Genomic DNA, 20647 nt, shown 5'->3' with positions numbered 1-20647 from the left:
TGTTCATCTGGATAGTTGCATATATCACTGTGCACTGATAAGATAAGCTGAACTACATTTTAACATGGAGGTGAACACTGTGTTCACTTAAGTTTCAATTCCACTTTGTAATCCACATTCGAAGGTCCACTACTACTACTAGTACTTTTCATTTTTCTTCAAAATTGGGAATGTCCTGTAAGAGTGGTCTTTTTCCATGCTTCCCTGCAAATTTGATCCATCCCGCATGCATAGGGGTGATGGTAAAAGCAATTTTCTGGTCTTCTCCATTTTTTTACTGCTCTGCTTACACCCCCCCCCCCCCCCAAGAATTAGAATTATCAGTTTATTTTCAACGGAACTTTACATGTTTTTTAAAGATGTACTGCTGCTACATACTATTTATGTTTTTTCCGAATTTTTGTGTAAAATTTTGATTTTCTTTTTTACCTATAATTTTCATATTGGGAGGTACAATATATGTTTCACCTCTGCTAACAATTCCATCATTCTGGATTCTGGGTGGGGGTGGGGGAAAACACATTTCATATCTATACAACAATTAGTTCTCGAGCTATTATTTTTTGTACATTGCAGCAAGTTTCAAAAGCATGTGCTTGATAAGTTTCCATCTGGACAGGCTTATACATTGGAGAAGCTCCCATATGTTAAAGGTTAAGTGATAACAATTGCTGCGATATTAACCCTACAATAAAACAATGGAAACTTTAAATACCAGATAATTTATAAATTAATAATGTACAAAATGTGCAACGAAAATTTTTCAGGTTCTTATATTGCTGCCATGGTTATGCAGATGGCCATAGAGAAAAGATGATTACACTCTCCTACCTCAATAAACATGTCAGAATTCACTGTGATGATGACAATGGATAACACCACCTACACTGAACACTGAAATGCTAAAATATATTGGCGTTTCAACCCTCAAAAATCACTTCCTTAGAATGGGAGACTTAAAAAAAAAAGCAAACGACATGAGTGGTGATAAACATTGTCGCATTCTTCTTCTGAAGGTATATTCTGTATTCAGTGTGTCCCAAAATAGTTTTTACACTCTTTGAACATTAATTGATTGATTTGCTTTATTTTACTTCGCCTCTTGTGCCACTTTTGGCTAATTTGCGAAGATGGGGATGGGTTATGATAGGATGAAATTGATGAATGGACACTCACAAATCTCCACGCCCAGGCTGAGATTCGAACCCAGGACCCTGGCATCAGAGTACGATGTGCTAACCACTCCACCACAGGGGGCCAGCAAATTTAACATTAATAATGGGAACACTAATAACAGCAAGTATGAACTGTTTTGCATGTCACATACGTTAAAGTTATAGATGTTCATTGGCAGCAATGCTACAGAACGGATCCATAAATCAACAAACAGCAGATATGGTTTCCACAGGAAGGAAAGCACAGGTAGTGTAAATCGCATGTTTCATGTCATCCACTGACCATGGCTTTGTGGGGTACACATTGTTCTTCAGTTTCCCGGAGGTAGAAATCTAACTGTGTTAAATAGGGAGATCTGGGTTGTTATTTTACACTTCTGACATTGCTCACCTCTGCCACTTTGGGTATGCTAATGCCTGTTGCCTGGTGGACTGTGATGGAACTAAAAACAACAGAATGCATACACACTGTTACTTGCCTGGCCCCCCCACACTTTACCTCCGCACTCGAGGTTCTGTGCACTTCGTACTCGGCTCTGATGTGTCTAGGGGTGTCTTTCTTTGTACGACAATGCACGTGGGTTGCAACAAGTCAACATAATTATAATTAACTACAAGAGACAAGGGATAACCTTTACGAAACCTTATTGTTATAGGGGATAAATTATCTTGTCCAGCATCTGTGAAATTAAAAACTGAAATTTTGGATATTTTCTAAAGTTTAATTAACGTAAAATTTGAAGTATATACAAGTCGTATCCGAACGCTCTTTTCTCTAAATATTGGGCCAAAACTCTAATTTTGATGTTGGAAATCTCTATTGTTTGTAACTGGATGCTTTACATTTCATGAATTACATAGGGAGTACGCTTGTCACAAGGTAGACTCGCGTTACTTCAAGAAACTTCTGAATAGGCGCGAAGTCGCCCGATGTGTACATTTCTCAACCTCCACGGTGACAAGGTACTAGGCTGCCCGGCTCACCGTAATTACTTCAAAATAACATCCAGTGTAAACTTCCTTTTTACCTGTAAATTGGACACCAAGGCACTAGCTTGGCCGGCAATCCAATCTCTTACAGCATCCGTTGTGGGAGATCTGTCCTCTGATCCGAGCTGACTGAAGCAAAAACAACATCTCCCTTCCAAGTCGCAGTTCCAACAGCCAACCCCCCCCCCCCCCACCCCTCTCATCTGGGAGTTTATATATGTTTGGTTGGCGTCTGTTGCCAATGGCCTTCTTTCAAAATTTTTAATCTTGAACAGCTAAACTGCCTGCCTTTTCCTTGAACTTTCGAACAACAAAGAAAGAACAGAGGGCTACATGGGTTTTATACATGGAATATATACGAACCTAAAAATGTATAATAAATTGCGATACACTTATCTCATATACATATTTTTATACACGTAATTACCTAATTAATTAACATATTATTAAATATTTCAATAAGGAGAAAAAAACACTTGCCCTGACACAGGGGCAGGGTAACAACACACACACTCAATGTAGATATTGAAGCTTTAAATACAAAAAGTCCATTCAAGTTATATTTCATAGATTCTCTGTTATTAACATTCAAAGAATGTAAACACTATTGTGGAACACACTGTACATTGAGACAATTACTAAGATTCAGTTCAACTAACTTTTGTTAAAATTAATAATATTGTAACATGCAAGCATAAAGCAGATATGTATTTTCAGGTTTCCAGCCTGAAGGCCAAGACTGCATTCAAAATAAGAAATTCCTCTCGAATCCCAAACCTATTTTGCTGCCAATAAAAGATCCTCAAAGAACTAAAGTGACCCAGGTGTCAGCAGGGCGTGCACACACTCTAGTGCTCACTGATAACGAGGGAGTGTTCACCTTCGGAAGCAACTGCCATGGCCAGTGCGCGAGGGAAATGAAGGAGCCTTTTTGTCCGCCAATTGATTTTGTGCAAAACATCAGAGACCTGGGAAGCAGGAAAATCAAAAGTGTTACATGTGGCCAGGAACACAGGTAAGTAGTGTTTGACGTCTTTTCAGGAACCAAATTAACACATTGTGTGCCATGTGTATCAAAAGTAATACATACCAGTACTTCCAGTTTGGCTTCATGTACCAGAATTGATACACAATAATAAATCATAGAATAGAATAGAATACTTTATTAGTCATTAGACAACATGATTGCAATAGACTTCGTCCTAATAAGTATATAAATGTTAATATAAAAAATTACAAAAGAAAAAAAAAAAGAAAAATACATGTTAAAATATTACACATTCAACCATACAGTTTGCAAATTAAACTACATGTTTTATTACAGCGGATGCAATTGTAAAATAGTACTCTTATTTTGATTACAATACAAGCCATGTACAAAAACCCATTTTACAGCTCTGTGATGCATTATAAGTTGACATTTACATTTTACAGGCCCTGACGAAAGTGTTCTTCAAATTCCGTGACACTATATATACAATATCGTACTAATATATTATTAACGTGTTTCGCAAACTGCTTTTTTTTCCAAATTATGTATAGAAGCTGGTAGTGAATTGAATAATCTCATTCCATTGTGTTTAAAATTTTGCTGAGTCTTGCATAGTCTAGCGTACGGCATTCCTATATTCAGATTGTGCCTTGTATTATAGTCATGTACGTTGGATCGCAACCTAAAACTGGGGAGGTTTTCCTTTATGTACATTAAACTATGATAAATATTTATAGAGGGCACAGTCATAATACGGTATTCCTTGAAGAATTCCCTACATGACTCCATATCCTGTACTCCTTTAATACAACGTATAGCCTTCTTTTGCCATTTAAAGACTTCCTTTGCACCTGTAGAGTTTCCCCATAGTAAATTACCATACAGTAAGTGTGAATGGAAAAGAGCATAGTACACAGATATCATCATTTCCTCACTTACAGACCTTTTTAATTTCTGCAATACATATAAGACACCGGCAAGTTTTTTACGTAGTTCTTGGGTATGAACTGACCAGTTTAATTTTGTATGTAAATATATGCCAAGCAATTTGACATAATCCTGATTATGTAAGGTGCATGGTGGGTTATTTAAGTAGAAAAAGTGAGTTTCTGTTTTTGTTGCATTTAACACCAAGCTATTTGTTTTAAACCATAAAGAGGAAGCATTTAATATTTCTTTATTTTTGATACTAAGGTTAAGAATACTATGATCATTTGTAATAAAGGTAGTGTCATCAGCATAGATAGCTGTTTTATATGGTAGGCAGTTAGGTAGGTCATTCATATAAAGTAAAAACAAATGGACCTAATATTGATCCTTGGTGGACACCAAACAAAACTTCTAGCTCATCAGATTTCTTATTATTAAATTTTACTATCTGTCGCCAATTAGTGAGATAAGGCTTAAGAAGGGATAGTTCGATACCCTTTGTTCCATAATACTGTAGTTTTTTAAACAAGATTTCATGCACAACTGTATCAAAGGCCTTACTTAAATCTATCAAAGTAGTACATGTATATGAGCCAGACTCGAAACCATTAATTATCTCATTTACGACAGTCTCTACCACATTAATAGTAGATAGCCTCGATCTGAATCCAAAGTGGGCTGCATTAATAAGTGAATTCTGTTCAAAATAACTGGTCAATTGCTTTTTTACGCAGTACTCTATAATTTTAGAAAACACTGGAACAAGGGATATAGGCCGGTAGATACCAGGGTTATCTCTATTATACTGCTTTTCCGGATTCTCTGGAGTAGCGACGCGCAGAGGGGAAAGCTTGTGGGCGGGGCCAGACTAGGTGGGGAAGGGTGCCTGATGAAAGCAACGAAGTGCTGCGCGGTGTAACGGACGTAAAGCAAAACGCTTTCTGCTGCCAATTTCTTCTTTTATTCTTAACAATGGCCAGTGTATTGTTTTACACAAATAACAAATAATATTGCACGTTTATTTGTCTTTTGATGCAACGAAGAACAGAAAAAAAATTAAAACATAAATTTTCAAAAAACATGCAAATAACCACAAACTATGAAACATCATGTATCAAAATGTGTTTTAAACAAGTCTGAAAAACATGTTTTAAACACTTGTAAAAAAAAACAAAGCCATGTGTTTTAAACTTTTCAAACAAGTTGTTCTCGAACACATTCAACACTATGAGGCACTCTCCTGAATGCAGAGTTCCCCTAGACTTGCGAGCTGACATGTTTACTACAGAACTACTGGACCGCGAATGAGCAGTCGAGTCGCCCCCTCCCATTGATGCCCCTCCCCTCCGTGCGTTCATTGTACGAGGCGCACACCCTTCAAAATGCGCACAAAACACGTTCGCGTTATCTTACTCCAGAGAATCCAGGAAAGGAATATACCCTTTTTGTGGATAGGAACTGTTATAGATATTTTTAGGTTATCAGGAAAAATACCATCATTTAATGTCCCATTAATAAGATGTAATTGGAAGAGCTATTATGTCAATTATATACTTTATAATAAAGGTTGAAGACCAAAAAAATCTTCACTATAGGAGTTTTTCATTTTTGACACAATAGTTAAAATTTCATCCGTACTAATCAGTATCCACTTAAAGTTTATATAATTAAATTGTAGAAAACTTTGCGTACCAAGATAGCCATTAAGGTCATTGTTGACATTGTCTTCATAGTTCACAGGAATTTTGTTTAAATGTTCTTGATTGTTTATAAAGAAACTATTAAACTCATTGGGTGTCATACTTGGCAACTTTGTTTTGTCGGTTATCTTAATTTCCTTTTTGATTATTGACCAGGCAGCTTTGCATTTATTACTTGCCTTAGCTATGTACTTTTTAGGTGAAAGTAAAGTTGGAAAGTGAAAGCCACCTGCTAGAAAGTTCCTAACAACTTTCTAATAGTCTGGAGGGAGTAATGTTTGTGTATATATAATGCCCTTTTTGTGTATCTTGTTACTTTTGTACTTGATACAGAGTCTGATGAAGACCTTGCTAGAAGGTTGAAACGTTACGTTTAGTTTATGTTTTTAATAAAATAAATTACTGCCTTGGTCAGCATATTTAGTTTTTCACTAGCAATGTCATTTGTTCCTGCTAGAAAAACCACGAGATCCTTTGACCATAATTGCTTCTTGAGACACCTCCATTGTGGTCCATGAAAGTTGCACCAGGTTTCACCATACTGAATATTGAGTTACTTACTTGATTTTGTAGTTGCGTAGCTACATTCCTTCCTTGACTATCAGTATACAGGCATATTTTCCCCTTATAACTTGTGTTCTTCAAAGACTTTCTACCACCGGAAATGCGCTTGTACTATAGGAGTCCGTCTTGCACTTTAAACTGTTTGTTTCTTCAGGTACGGTGGACACATCTTGTAGTACCTCGAACCGGTTTTGTGATTGGAAGTTAACGGAATTTTCCTTAATGGGGCTCTTAGATCTTTTCTTGTTCTTTATTACAGATGTCCATGTATTGCTTACATTAGAATTTGGACTACCCGATAGAGCTGGCCAGTCTTTACTGGAACTATAGCTGTAAAGGTCCTCGGATTCTCCTCCTTTGCCCTCTAATTGTTTTTGGGATTTGATTTATTGTTCGTAAAGACTCTAATTCCTCCGTAAGATTTCTAATTATACTTTCATAGTCTTCTTTCTGAATATTATAATCATCACGTTGTGCACTTTCTTTTGTCACCGTTTTCTGATAGTTTATGCAAGTCATACATGCCCACACATTTTCTGGTATATTGGCCTCATTAACATTAGAACATTTTGAGAAATGATACCATTTATCACAGATATTGCATAAAATTCAATTTTTCACTGAACGAGAACATTTACCACATTTACTATCTTGTACAAACGTTGAAAACAGAGCACGAGACACAGACGTCTACCTTGTTAGGTGCCATCTCTTAAAACAATTTACAATAATACACATTTTCTAATTCACTGACCTTATTCAATTGGAAGCTACTTGAATTCTTCGGCCTACGCAAACGTGTTTTGAGTATTCACTTGAAATGTGCACTACAAAATAATATCACATCTTAAATTTCACCGCTATAATTTTTTTATCTGCTGCACAATATTATTTTACTACCAAAACAACTAAACTTTCCTAGGAACGCCTACGACACACCCAATGAAAAAAGCGCACCGCACTGGAGTTATAATTTCTACAGCACACACAAATTTGCTGCAAATCCTCAATACCACTTTATAATAATACGTCTTTAAACTTTGAATCATTTTATAATAAACAGTATTGAACACTATCTGGTTATTGTGCTTTAAATCTGTTTTAAAAAAATAATAATGTTGAACACATCCTGACACATCACACAGATTAGTTTTTGAATAGTTTTCATGTTCATCACCACGAGGAAATCAGTGAGTTCACCTTCCTGGGCCAAGTTGACATTTAGGAGTCGAACTGTGCTGTGTCAGGAAAATCAGGTTTCTTTTATTTTTGCTTATTATTTTTTGAACTGTAACCTTTTTTTGTAGTGTGTATCAAAAATGATACATAAGGCCTGGTATGTTTTTAATAACATACACTATGTGTATCAGTGTTCATCTTGCATTTAGTTACTCTTTTGTTTTGTCATTTCAGAGGAAAATACTGTAGGATATTAACACTCTTCTGAACAATAGTATGCCACTCAAGTGTCCACGATTTGTGATACGTGTACAGGAAAACCTTTCCTGTGCAGATCGTGTTTCAATGCTATGCACTAATTTCATAATAGGACTATTTAGCATTTTTTGCTCAATCTATCTTGTTTTAGATAACTATAATCATCACATATATATCACTAAAAATTGTAATTAGGTATCCGAATATTTGTAAGAAAACATCATGAATATAGTTTGTCATGTCCAAAGAAGGAGCATGTATAAATGTTGCATTTTATATTGGTTAACTAGTTATACATAGTTAACACTCATAGGACACTCATAGGAATGTGGTTGCCTGGAACTAGTCTGGTGTCAGTATGGGGTATGCCACCACCACAGCCTCTACACTCTTCGAGGAAGACTTTCCTCCGGGTTGTCAGCCACTAGTTGCTTCCATTCCTCCTGCAAAATGGCGAACAGCTCGTTGGTGGTTTTGGGTTGTTCGGCCTGGATTGCAACTGGCACTCTTAACTCATACCACAGACGTTCAGTGGTTGAGATCAGGGCTCTGAGGTGACAGTAGAGTTCTTTTACTCCCATGTCGTCAAACCACTTGGGTATGGTTCTTGCTTTATGGATGGGTGCATTGTCATGCTGGAGATGAAAACGATCGCAAGGTGGGGAGCACAGAGTTGTCTAATATTGTGTGATAGGCACCAGCATTGAGGGTTCCAGGCAACAAAACCGGGAGACCAATACCATACTACATAAAACATCCACATACCATAATTCCACCCCTGCCGAATTTCGCTGTGGAGACAATATACTCTGGTAAGATCCACTCCCTGGGCATTTGTCATGTCCACACATCCCTATCAGATCACCACAGCATGTAGTGTGATTCATCACTCCAAAGGATGATGATTCATTTTTTTAGGGACCACTGGTGACTTTCTTTGCACCACTGTCATCAAAGTGCCACATTCTGGGTAGTAATCATTGGCTTATGTGCTGCTGCTCTCCATGCTGTATCTCTCGCCAGATGGTGTCACTTGCCGATGCATTTGAAACTCTGTGGTCACTGTGTACAATGAAGCCTGCTGGTTTGACTTCACCACATGTCAGAGCATGCTGAACCCTATTGGTCAATTATTTTGGCTTCCCAGCTCGTGTTAGTGGTTTTATCACATTGTAACGTTTCCATTTCACCACTACATTTCTGACTGTTGTGCTGGTATCTGGAACCTGTCCGAAATCTCATGGATGGAATGCCTGGATCTGTGCCTATTACCCCATTCAGCCTCGCTCATCTTGCGTTGTTCACTCATTTAGACTGCTGTCAGCGGTATATACTACTACTACAGCGCACTCACTGTCCTTCATGAGTCATTCTAGTGGCTTATAATGTATATTGATGATGTATTGGCCATCCTCCTTACAGTTCAGGCGGTGTCCAGTTATTATTGGCATTATTGTATGCATGTGTATGTGTGTGTATTGATCATGTACCTATGACTACAAGATGGCCATGGTGGCTCAGTCGGTAATGCGTCTGACTACCATGCTACAGGTCCCGGGTTCGATCCCCGGCCGGTTCAAATCTGGGAACTTTTCTAACGTTGGAAGCAGCCCCGGTGCCCACCCAGCATCGAATGAGATGGGTACCTGGGGGAAACCCTGGGGGGTAAAGGCAGTCAGGGGTGTTATGCTGATCACATCACTCCCACTCACGACCGGATCAAGAAAGTGTGGGGCATTACCCCTATACGCTTTCATGGCATGGTGCTAAGCACAGGCACTTTACCTTTTTACTTATGACTACAATAAAAATTGTAGATGTATTTATGTATAATTTGTAATTCAACACTAACAATACATGCTGGAAAATTAATCTTACATAAGAAATGCAAATTTTTAAGTTACTTATAATATTTTGCTGCAAGCACTATTTACTTCTAACTCATGTAGAATCCCTTAGATCACCCTTCACACATGAGCCGATTTCATCTTCAAAGTTATGATTGAGTAATGTGATAGTGATTCATTTATGATACACATGGCTAGATTTATAGTATGCAACTTGTATGAGATTTCAAGTATGTATGTTTTCAAACAACACTGAATAATTTTGGTCATAAATTTCTTCATGGCTATTTCAGGCTGAACTTCTTTATGCCACATTCTCCAGGGCCATGCTTATTGTTAGATCAGTGCAAAATCAATGAGCGCCTGTCACATTTCTGATATGCATGGTTCAAACTGCAGTATGCCATTTGTATCAGAGTTGATACACAAGGTTCAATTGAAAGCTATCAGTGTATATCATGTTCGATACACATGGCGAGGAATGTGCACCATCATGAATATCAGAAATCAACCAGCTCCAGGACAGTAGGCTCATGAATTTCCCTTTGACCTCAATGTATATTGTTGTGACTAAGGGGCAGATTCTATATGCATTAACCTTTAGCGTGCCTCTCCTGCATGTATAGCCTCTTTTCAGGTCTGTTCTTTTCAAACTTTCCGTGAAGTACAAAAGAATCGTAGCTCGAGAACTAATAGTTGAAGAAAAATTATATATATATATTTTTTTTTGTAATAACATTTGTGATGCATTGTACCTCCCAACAATGAAAGTAAAAGGGTTGAGAGATCGGAAAATGTAGACAAAAAGAAGATGCAAAATGCTGTTTAAGTATTGCTAGACTATGGTAGTATTGCTGCTAGGCATAAAATTATAGAATTGCTATATTAAGGTACAAAGTAACGGAAGAAATTCAACTCACCCACAGACACCCAAAGAGTCGGCAAACAGTCACTTACACATGCCATAAAGCTTCGTGCTTATTGTTTACATTCAATTATTTGAAGTAATATATCATTACTGTATTCTGTAAATTAACAATGTTTTCAAATTAAGGGGCGTGGGAGCAGTTTTTTCCACTCTTTGCCCCACACTACAGTATTTCAACATATATTCACTGCAGATTTCATACCAAATTTTAGCGGTGTGAAGCTGCTTCTTCTTTTTTTTTTTCAAATAAAGAAAGGGGGAAAAAAAAGAAATTGTTCCGGCCATTTAAAAGTTATTTATTACTATATAAACTGCCTATGGTGCAAGATTAGAATGCACGGAATACTCATGAATAAATTACAATTTAATAATTTAACTCGACGAACATTATTTCTTTGTGACAGTTAGGGAACATTTTTTCCATCTGAAAAAGAAAATAAAGTATTAGTTGTTACTGATTTTTGCATAATAATCAATATATTACACCTGAGAATATTTACTAGTGTGTTGCGAAATACGGACTCAAAAAAAAAAAAATTCTCTGTGTACGAAGATCATGCGCCGCGCCGCCATGATTGGTTTCGTTATTTGATGCGCCAATGTGACAATTAAGAGGTGAAAGGTTATAAACCAATTTTGGACTGTAAAAACATGGTGCGATAATTATAGATAGAAAATAATATATATTATAATGAAATGATATGTATTTGCAATGATTCTTGTAATGAACAGGTCTGAATGTGAGTTAACCAAGAGAAATTACATTTTTCATTGCGATTGCAGTTTAAAGAGAGATGAGACGACAGGGATTAAAAAGAGTAGACTGTCCTGACTAAATTGCGACGTCTGGTAGACTTGCATCAATAGTGATAAAACTAAAACTACCAAATATTGCAGACTGCAGAGTCCTGGAACCTGCTTCTCTCTGTGAACAACCCATTCATTTATGCAAGAACAAAATCAAATTTCTTGCAAAATTTGAAAAATCGTCAATGTTAGTTTCGTAGCTTTTTATAGCTTCACATTAAAACATTTCATGATTTGAAGGGAGGAAATGGGCCCATTGCCCTGCCCTTGGATACATGGCTGGACATGGATGTTCCTTATGAGTGTCCATTCACCAATTTCATAATCATCGCTCATCCTCATTATCGCAATTACCCAAAAGTGTCAGAAATGCGACGCCAAATTACAAAGTACAAATTCAAATACCAGGGGGCTTCAATGCAGCCGTTTCAAGTAATGATTACTTCCCTATACGACAACGAGGGTTACAAGCAATATCATATTGTAAATATGCTTATCTTGAGGACTGAAATGTCGATAAGGGAACAGTTTGAAAGAACGTTAGTCATCTCGATTGGGCTCTTAGTACACAGTGATTTATACATACCTAACAATTATTTGTCATATGTTTCAGCAGTGACATATCCTCTATATTTTGTTATTAATTAAGTTTCTCATTTTACTTCACTCTTGTACCTCTTTAGGCTAATCGGGATGATGAGAATGAATTGAGATTAGAGAAAATTGATGAGTGGAAACTTACAAGGGAATACCCATGTGCACACCAGGATTCGAACCCAGAGCCTTCGGTGGTGAAAATGTGAATGGACCACTCAATGCACTTAGCCACCAATCTTACTCCAGGGAAAAGGAAAGTGAAAATCAACATATTATAGCAACTGCAGCAAGTTTGATATGCTACTGCACAGCGTAAATTTTAGTATTTATCCCACGAACATAATTAATGTTTAGTTTTAATTAATTAATTTTAAACTATGTTCTCATATTTGACCAGTCTTTTTAAAGTTTAAGAATATTTTTATTACAGTACAATGTTTTTAACATAAAATCTCTACCCAATCCGAAGGCCAGAAATGAGAGCTTTCCGCTTTAAATATTGAGATGTCTTTCTTGCATTCACCAGCCATGATGCCTAGGGATAGCCACTGGCCTGTGAATTCCAAGAAACTTGAAGTCTGAATTGCATATCCCTTGGGATAGTACAACAGTGCAAATAAAAATAGTGACATGAATGAATGACCACAGCAGAAGCACCCCTTCCTTCCAGTTTGGCAGCTGCGGGGCAGTACCATGTGGTGGAATTTTGCAGTCACTGACCTTGCCAAGAACTACCCTCTTGCGTCACTTCTTAACAACAAGCCCTCTGGCCTCTACTTCAGTAGTCCAGGGTTCGTTTGGAATGTGAATGAGTTGTTTTTGGTTTAGACTGAAATTAGTCTGAAATGTAGTAGACTGATGATTCGACTGAAATTAGTTGTGCGATTACTTTGACTGATATTAGTCAAATGACTACTTTGACTAATTAGTCAAACGACTAATTTGATGTATATTAGTGAACTAATTTTCATTAGTCGATGTTTTTTTTGGGTGGTTTTAATAATGGACTAATCAATTAATATTAGTTGACTAATGCCCGTCACTACATAAGACCACTCTTTGAGGACATGTAATGCATGTCCCCCAATTTTGAAGGGGAAAATTTTTTAAACATGCATCATTTTCGAAAGTCGTAATTTTCAGGAAATTTTGAAACTGCATTTTCTGCTGGACCTCTAATTTCACACCTCGTGAGATTTTTTTTTTTTCATTATTACCTTGTGAGAAAGTTCTTTCATTTTCATTATTACTTATGAAAGGAAAATATATCATCAAAAAATTGTAGTTGAAGAGTAATAGCCAATTTATAAATTGTATCCCATAATTTTGTTAGGGGAGAAATAAACATTTTCAAACTGTGTTTGTTAATAATAGAAAGTGTAAATACATTGTTTTGTGATTTGAGATCGTCATATGTGTAGAATTAAACAGAAAAAACAGAACTGAAATATTTTTGTGTAATTTTGAAGAAATGATGCAGCAATTGCTGCCATGTGGAGGTGACTGTTACACCACCTGTCTTCTAAAGGTTAAATAATTGCCACATGCATGCATTGGAGAATGGAACAAATTATTCAGTATCAACTAATATAAGCATATCGGAAAATCAGTTTGTTGATAAAATTATTTGCTGATCCTATATTTTTGTAAATAGCCTGTAATTTATTGCAAAAAAAAATGTGATATTTGTTATTTTTCATGAATGGAAAATTACGACTTTCATACTGTGCTTTTTAAAGTAAATGTTTAAATATTACTGCTGGACCAATATGCAATTTTGGCGATACCAATAAAGTGGCCGTGGTGGCTGTTGGTAACGCGTCTGACTACCATGCTAAAGGTCCCAGGTTCGATCCCTGGCCGGTTCAAATCCGGGAACTTTTCTATCGTTGGAAGCGGCCCCGGTGCCCACCCAGCATCAAATAACATGGGTACCTGGGGGAATCCCTGGGGGGTAAAGGTGGTCGGGGCATGATGCTGTTCACATCACCCCCACTCACGACGGGATCAAGAAAGTGTGGGGTGTTACCCCCACACCCCCTATACGCCTTCATGGCGTGGTGCTAAGCACAGGGGAGCATTTTACCTTTTTACCAATAAAGTATGATAATTTTGGCCGATACCAATAAAGTACCGATATAAAATTTATCAATGCCGATATTCTACCGATCCGATACAAAATTCCAAATGGTCCTTGAAGAACCTGAATGGTTCATTGACCTCCTTAATAAATGTTTGTTTCCAGGTGACTGTAGTGCAAAGGAAGTTGCATATTTAGACATTTACTTTTTTATAAAGTAGGGTATGAAGATTATTCATAAAATTGTAACATAATGGCAGAATTTTGCACTAAATTATAAGATATATGTATAGATGTATAGGATCGGTAAAATAATCTGTAATTTTACTGATAAGTTGATGTGCCTATATTGCCCAACACTGATAAGAGTACCAATCAATGTGCCCCATCCATATTAAATATGTATTACAGTCATTACATCAATTAAGACGAGGAATGATCCATTCATGCTTTTAGTGGAACATTTCTAATTTTATATCAGACATCGACCTTGACAAAAAATTCCTATCAGCCCATCCGTAGTATGCATGTTCAGGTTCTAACTGCTCCATGGTGGAGGAACATTACACAGTGATTTGGATGCCTTTTAAAGTATAGCTCTAGCCTGCTTAACCTTTCTGTGCATAAAGTGGATTGAAAACAATGAATCTAACTGTACCAATGTTGTAGCAAGACGAAGAACCACATTTTACAGTTTTAATTGTAGACACCATTAATAAATATACATACATAACATTTCTTGGATACGATAATTCATTTGCCACTCAAAACCATGAGTTATTTTTTACGAACCAGGTGCACATGTTCTTTCATGAAGTGAGTAAATGATGACATTGTTCCATGAACTTGAAATATTCAGTATGTGCATTGAATTTTGCACTATAACAGTTTTTCACAGTGTGACTTTGTTAAAGGAAATAAATATTTATAAGCATGCACAGTCCAAGCTTTCTTCTTCTTCTTTTTTACTAAGCATAAGTTTATTTTTTAAAATTTTTTTTAGCATTTTTATCAATGACTGTGGTGTCGTGTATGCGTGCGGTTGTGGGTGCAGTGGCCAGACAGGACAAGGACATTTCAAGGACATCTGTGAACCTAGCAAAGTAGTCGGCGATATTTGTGGAGAAGAAATTGTGAAGGTTTCAGGCACTGCTGACACAGTTCTAGCATTGAGCAGTAAGTACTTATTCTAACATTAAGTGAGAAGGAATATTCAGCTTAATCAATTTAAATATGGGAGTAAATAGTTGAATTGTTTACTGAAATTTAGGCATTTATGTGAAACATCTTCTACCATACTTTGGGCTTTGAACTTACAGACTACACAGTTAATCAGGTGCCCTTATTGGTTTGGTATTGATCATTACATACAGTAATATATGAGAAGCAGCCAAATTCGTGAGTTACAGTAAGGTACTGCCAACTAGTAACTTGTGAGATGTGTACGAATCTCTTAAAATAAGGAAGAAACAGTATACAAACAGGTTCATGGTCGGAAGAGGAAGTCCAAAGAGCTGGAATGAAATTCAGTGCAGAAAAGAGGGAAGTGTCAACAAGAACAAGAAATAGATCCAGAAACAAACCAAAAATAAAGCTGGAAAAGGAGTTGTGGATGGTGGAAAGTTTCAAATAAATGTAACACTGGTTGACAGTGATTTTGCTAAGTGAATAATATTCTTATGTTGCTGTGGATGCTGATTTAGAATATGAATCAGATTTTCTCTAGAGGGCTCCAGTTGTTTGTAACAGAACTATCCAATGGTTGAAATTATTCCATTCTCTTGCAACTATTTGAAGCTCCACAGGCTTTCTCTTTTTGTTTGCTATTTCTGATTCTTCATCTATAATTTAGTATTTTCAAGATAACGTAGCTTACTTGTTATACAGTCCTGTGCGAATTAATCGAAACACAGCAATTACTTCCAAAAATTTACATTTATTGTCTTACAACATAGAATACTTCAACTTTTTCAAACAATTTTGTACATATATTCATTTTTCACATAAGGTACAAACAGATAATCATTTCTAATAGTTAATATGTCCTCCTTGTTGTTTTATAACTTCCATTACACGTTTTGGCATAGATTCTACAACCTTTGAACATATTGCATTAAGTTCATTGTCATGGAACCAAACATGAACACGATACTCAATCACTGCTTGCTTTGTGGAACAGTTCAGTTTTGATATTCGTCAGGGTGTTTTACAGTCTGTTGCAAATGTGCTGACGTTACAGATTCATTACTCGACCGACCCATGTATTGAACCCTCTGACCTTGGGCCTCAAAATGTGTTTAATCTGAGAACACAACTTTCTTCCAGTCGTCTTCTGTCCAATTTTGATGAGCACGGGCCCACGAGAGACGTTTCTTGCGCATTTCAGCTGAAAGAAATTGTTTTTTCACTGGTTTCCTGGCTTTCCGTCCAGCTGCAAGAAGTCTACGTCGTACATTGGAAACGTCCAAATGCACTCCTTTGTCCCTCAATTCCCGTGTCAATTCCACTGCAGTTAGAGCCAGGTTTTGTTTACTTTTCCTGAGAAGAAATGAAGAAATCTGTCATCATATGGCGATGTCTTCTTCTTCCTCCCACATTGCCCTTTTTATTAGGTGAAAAGGAACCAGTTTGTCTGTACTGGTTGATAATTTGATTTACGATAGCTACACCAACAGAGAATTTTGCAGCTATCTCCCTTTGTGTCATAGTCGTATTTTGCGATAAAGTCACAATCGCAGAACGTTTCCTAGGTGTCGTATCCATTGGCAGAATCTCACTGACACCTCTGCCACAATTAGCCTACTGATTATATGGAACAAAATACACTTACGAACGCATAGATATGTACACACACGCAAAGGATCAACACACGAGATGCCTGCTTGTGTCAACAATGCTCAAGTTAATGCACAGAAAATGCGGGAGATAAAAATAACCACCACGTGTACATTGCTGCCACCTACTGGGCAAGTGCTGACAATTCAGACAAAAAAGGAGCTTGTTCTGATTAATTCACATGGGACTGTAGTTATAACAGTATTGGAAGAAAATATATCTTCTTTAATATGAATTTATAGGTTTTGTGGTCAAAGAATTTGAATACAATTTTTATTGTAGTGTCAGAACATTTATTGTTACTTTTTCAAATGGCCTTTGATATCTATTATTCTCAGTTTTGTGTAACAAACCAATCACACACACATTATTGGCCTTATGAACTTAAACTTTTCGAAATTTATGATTTTTGAAATGTTCTAAGTTTTGTATGTAAGGCAGTTTCAATTTTTCAAAAAATATATTGCACCCTACGTTTCTTCTTGAGGATGTATGTAAGATCACACCACAAAGTGAAATCACATTTGTGTATATCATTTGTCCCAGCAGTCTCCTTCAGTGCAGGGTAGTACACAATCATTTTCAGAGATTTTGTTCTAAAATTTTTCCATTTTTCGAATTATTGAAGAAAATGAAGTGAATTAAATTATGTCCACATATTTAATGTTGTTTCTGTGATACTTAATACTGGATCACTTGTACAGGTGCACAGATTTCTGAAATATTGAAAATTAAAATAACAAGATTATGGAAAATTGGTGAAATTTGCAAATTTTGCACTGCCATTTTTTCAGAAATACAAAGGATATGGGTCTGCAGCTGTGCAAAGGTTCTTACCTCATGTGACACTTTTTGCATGCCAAATTCAAGGGGAGAATCAACAGAAAGTGGGAGGTAGCGAAACTGCAGGGTGGAATAGATCTAATTTGGCCATATGAAGAGGATGGGGGCAGAAAGACTTTCCATGGGAGCATACACCACACAAGGAATGCAAAAGAGGGCAGAAGAAGGAGCATGATGTTATTTGGAAGGAGCAGGTGGTGGAGAATGCAAGGAGAGTGCAAGATTGGGAAAGAGAGGAGTAGTAGAAGAACAAATGATGAAGAGGTCTTCCTTCTTTGCCACCCAGCTAGTGACTAGGAATGGTGAAGGGTGATGATGATGTTCCCATATTGTTTTTCTCTTCATCACTGTTGAACATGTACTGGGTTGAGCATATTTACTAGGGGTGGAATGATATGAAGTTTTAGCTAATACCAATAAAGTACCCACATAACATTTGCCATTATCAATAACTGTTTTAATTCTTTGCAGATTGTACGTGTAACCATAGTCACCCTAAACTTTACAACCTGATTTTCATGCACTGCACATGGTTCTTTCCCAAGAGCTAAGATCACCATAGAAACATAGAAATTACCCCCCCCCCCCCCTTGGTGAAAGAGTGGTTAGCACATCACACTATGACGCCAGGGGTCCCGGGTTCAAATTCAGGCCTGGGCATGGATGTTTGCAAGTGTCCATTTATCAATTTCATCATATCATAACTCATCCCCATCTTTGCAAATTAGCCAAAAGTGGCACAAAAAGCTAAGTAAAATAAAGAAATAAAGCAAATCAATAAATCAATTAACCATAGAAATTAAATGCAGGGGTAGAAAAGACACAGTCGCCATGGCACCTGAATTTTTTTAATTTTATGTACATATACACATATATATATATATATATTCAGTTTGTTTACAGAAATTTCCATTACGTTGTTTTAAAATAATGAGTACAGTATGTGTTTTTTTCTGCATCACATGTATCATAAAATCAGAAAAATAAACACATCATAATAAAATTTTGCACTGTTGCTAGCAGAATTTTAAAATCTGCAGTGATATGATAGAATGCAGTGCGTAGTTATTCATTCTGTTGTCAGTTGACCCTCCTTTAGGAAGGCCACTCCACTGCAAGAATGAATTACTTTTTTACAGCGTATTGTAGTTGTATTCATGGCTTTCTTAAGCCACATTTGGAAAAGAAGAAGAAGAAAAACTGTAGTTTCTGAGGAAAAGAGCTGGTGTCTGAATTATTTTTAGTTTTGTTTACCCCTGATTAAATGTGTTTGAATTTGTGTTATTTACCATCGCTTTTCTGGCAGTTTTGGCTTATTGTGATGATGAGGATGAATGATGATTAGATCAAAATGATGAAAGAACACTTGCAGAGAACACGTATGCACCTGGGAATTTCAGTGGCAAGATCAAAAGTTGACCCCTTAACTTGCTTGGCCACTGAGCCAGAAGACTTTGAATGGTTCATTCACCTCTTTAATTAATGTATGCACGTCAGTGAGTACAATAAATTGCGCTTTGGAAAAAGAAGCTGCATATTTAGAAAATTTTCTTACAAAGTCAGGATATATGAATTATACCTTTATATACAAGGCACATTTCAAAAGAAAGGGCCGATTATTTATAAAAAGTGACGGGCAACAGTGATTGGATCCTGCGTGAGCAGTAACATGAACTAGTCCATTGGCAACCCAGCAATCATATTTTCACTAATAATAGGGCCCGGGACTTTATGTCCTATAAAACTGTAAAATATGTATGTAATTATGTCAGAAAAATGGAAAAATATGTGAGAAAAATTTGAAAAATATGCAGAAATATTCCCGGTAAAGCCAAAAATATGCACAACAGTACTTTCGAATTTTACAATATACGGGAAGCCAGTATCTTCCAGAGAAGATCAACTATGGTGGGGCTAGGGTATTAAATGAAATGAAAATCACTTAAACCGAAGAATGTAGTTGGAAAATACAGAAAATAACGTGAGGTTCACTGCAATTATCCTAATTAAAATTTACTATTATATCAGATTTACACCGTTGTGGAAACTGTGTAGTGGAGCTGTCTCGCGTCACTACTTGCACAGAGACTTGTTTTCCTTCACTTGCTCCAGAGATAGCCGAAACACACTAATAAATGCATGGCTCAAAGGACAAGTGATCTTGAAATCCCGTATTTGATTGACGATAGAGTAGGGGGTGTAATGCACCAAATGTTATTTTTACTTTTGACTGATTGTTGTGGGAAGTGAAAAAAGGTAAAGAAATAAGAATTCATACTTCTTTACGGTGATTCTCGTGCCAGCATAACAATGACAGAGAACATTTTTCTTCAACAATGTCTGCACTGCTATCAATTGTTGGCCAGATAAAACATGGGGGAAGGTATTATTGTTCTGTACTAGTGGGTAAGAAAATATGGCATCTGCTTATAATTTCTTTGTCAATAATTTCCTTATCCTGCCAATGAGAATATAAACTATCCGTTGCACTAAAGGTACGTATAATAAATTATAAAGTAACTGATTATATGAAAGACAATTATGAAATTATAGAGAAATATATTTTATTGCGAGATAATAGAAGAAATATGATGTAAAAACTCAAATTTAGTAAAATATGTCAAAATATGCCTTACCAAGTTCATCTATTTCGGCTCATTTTCATCAGATACATAAAGATCTCACCCAAGTATTTGATCCGATTCCAAATAAATAATATGTAATAACTATGGCTGTCGGTATAATAACCAGTGGTATCGATAAGTATCGGTTGAAATTTTTTCACAGATACCAGCCGATACCATTGTTTTTGAGTCGCTAGAAGCGCGGCCAAAACCAACATTTATTTCTTTTCAAAGGTTCATTCACCTTTTCCAACTTACATTTGGCTTTGAAGAAAAATGAAAAATACGTATTTGTGCAT

The 20647-nt window shown here is 36.5% G+C and overlaps 1 protein-coding gene across 4 annotated transcripts in view; it reads left to right on the top strand.

Moving 5' to 3' along the window:
* LOC145997211 (RCC1-like G exchanging factor-like protein) overlaps window positions 1–20647 on the top strand; it is a 78955-nt gene that overhangs the window by 41980 nt on the left and 16328 nt on the right. For all 4 annotated transcript variants that reach the window (XM_083133971.1, XM_083133967.1, XM_083133968.1 and 1 more), the window contains exons 5-6: window positions 2883–3180; window positions 15050–15222. In XM_083133971.1, the coding sequence (XP_082990097.1) occupies window positions 2883–3180; window positions 15050–15222 (471 nt within the window). The remainder of the gene's footprint in view (window positions 1–2882; window positions 3181–15049; window positions 15223–20647) is intronic.

This window comes from Lepisma saccharinum, chromosome 13 (assembly GCF_977018435.1).
Source record: "Lepisma saccharinum chromosome 13, izLepSacc3.1, whole genome shotgun sequence".
Taxonomy (NCBI): Eukaryota; Metazoa; Arthropoda; class Insecta; order Zygentoma; family Lepismatidae; genus Lepisma; species Lepisma saccharinum.
Note: the sequence above shows the minus strand (reverse complement) of the source record. Positions and strands in the feature narration are given on the sequence as shown.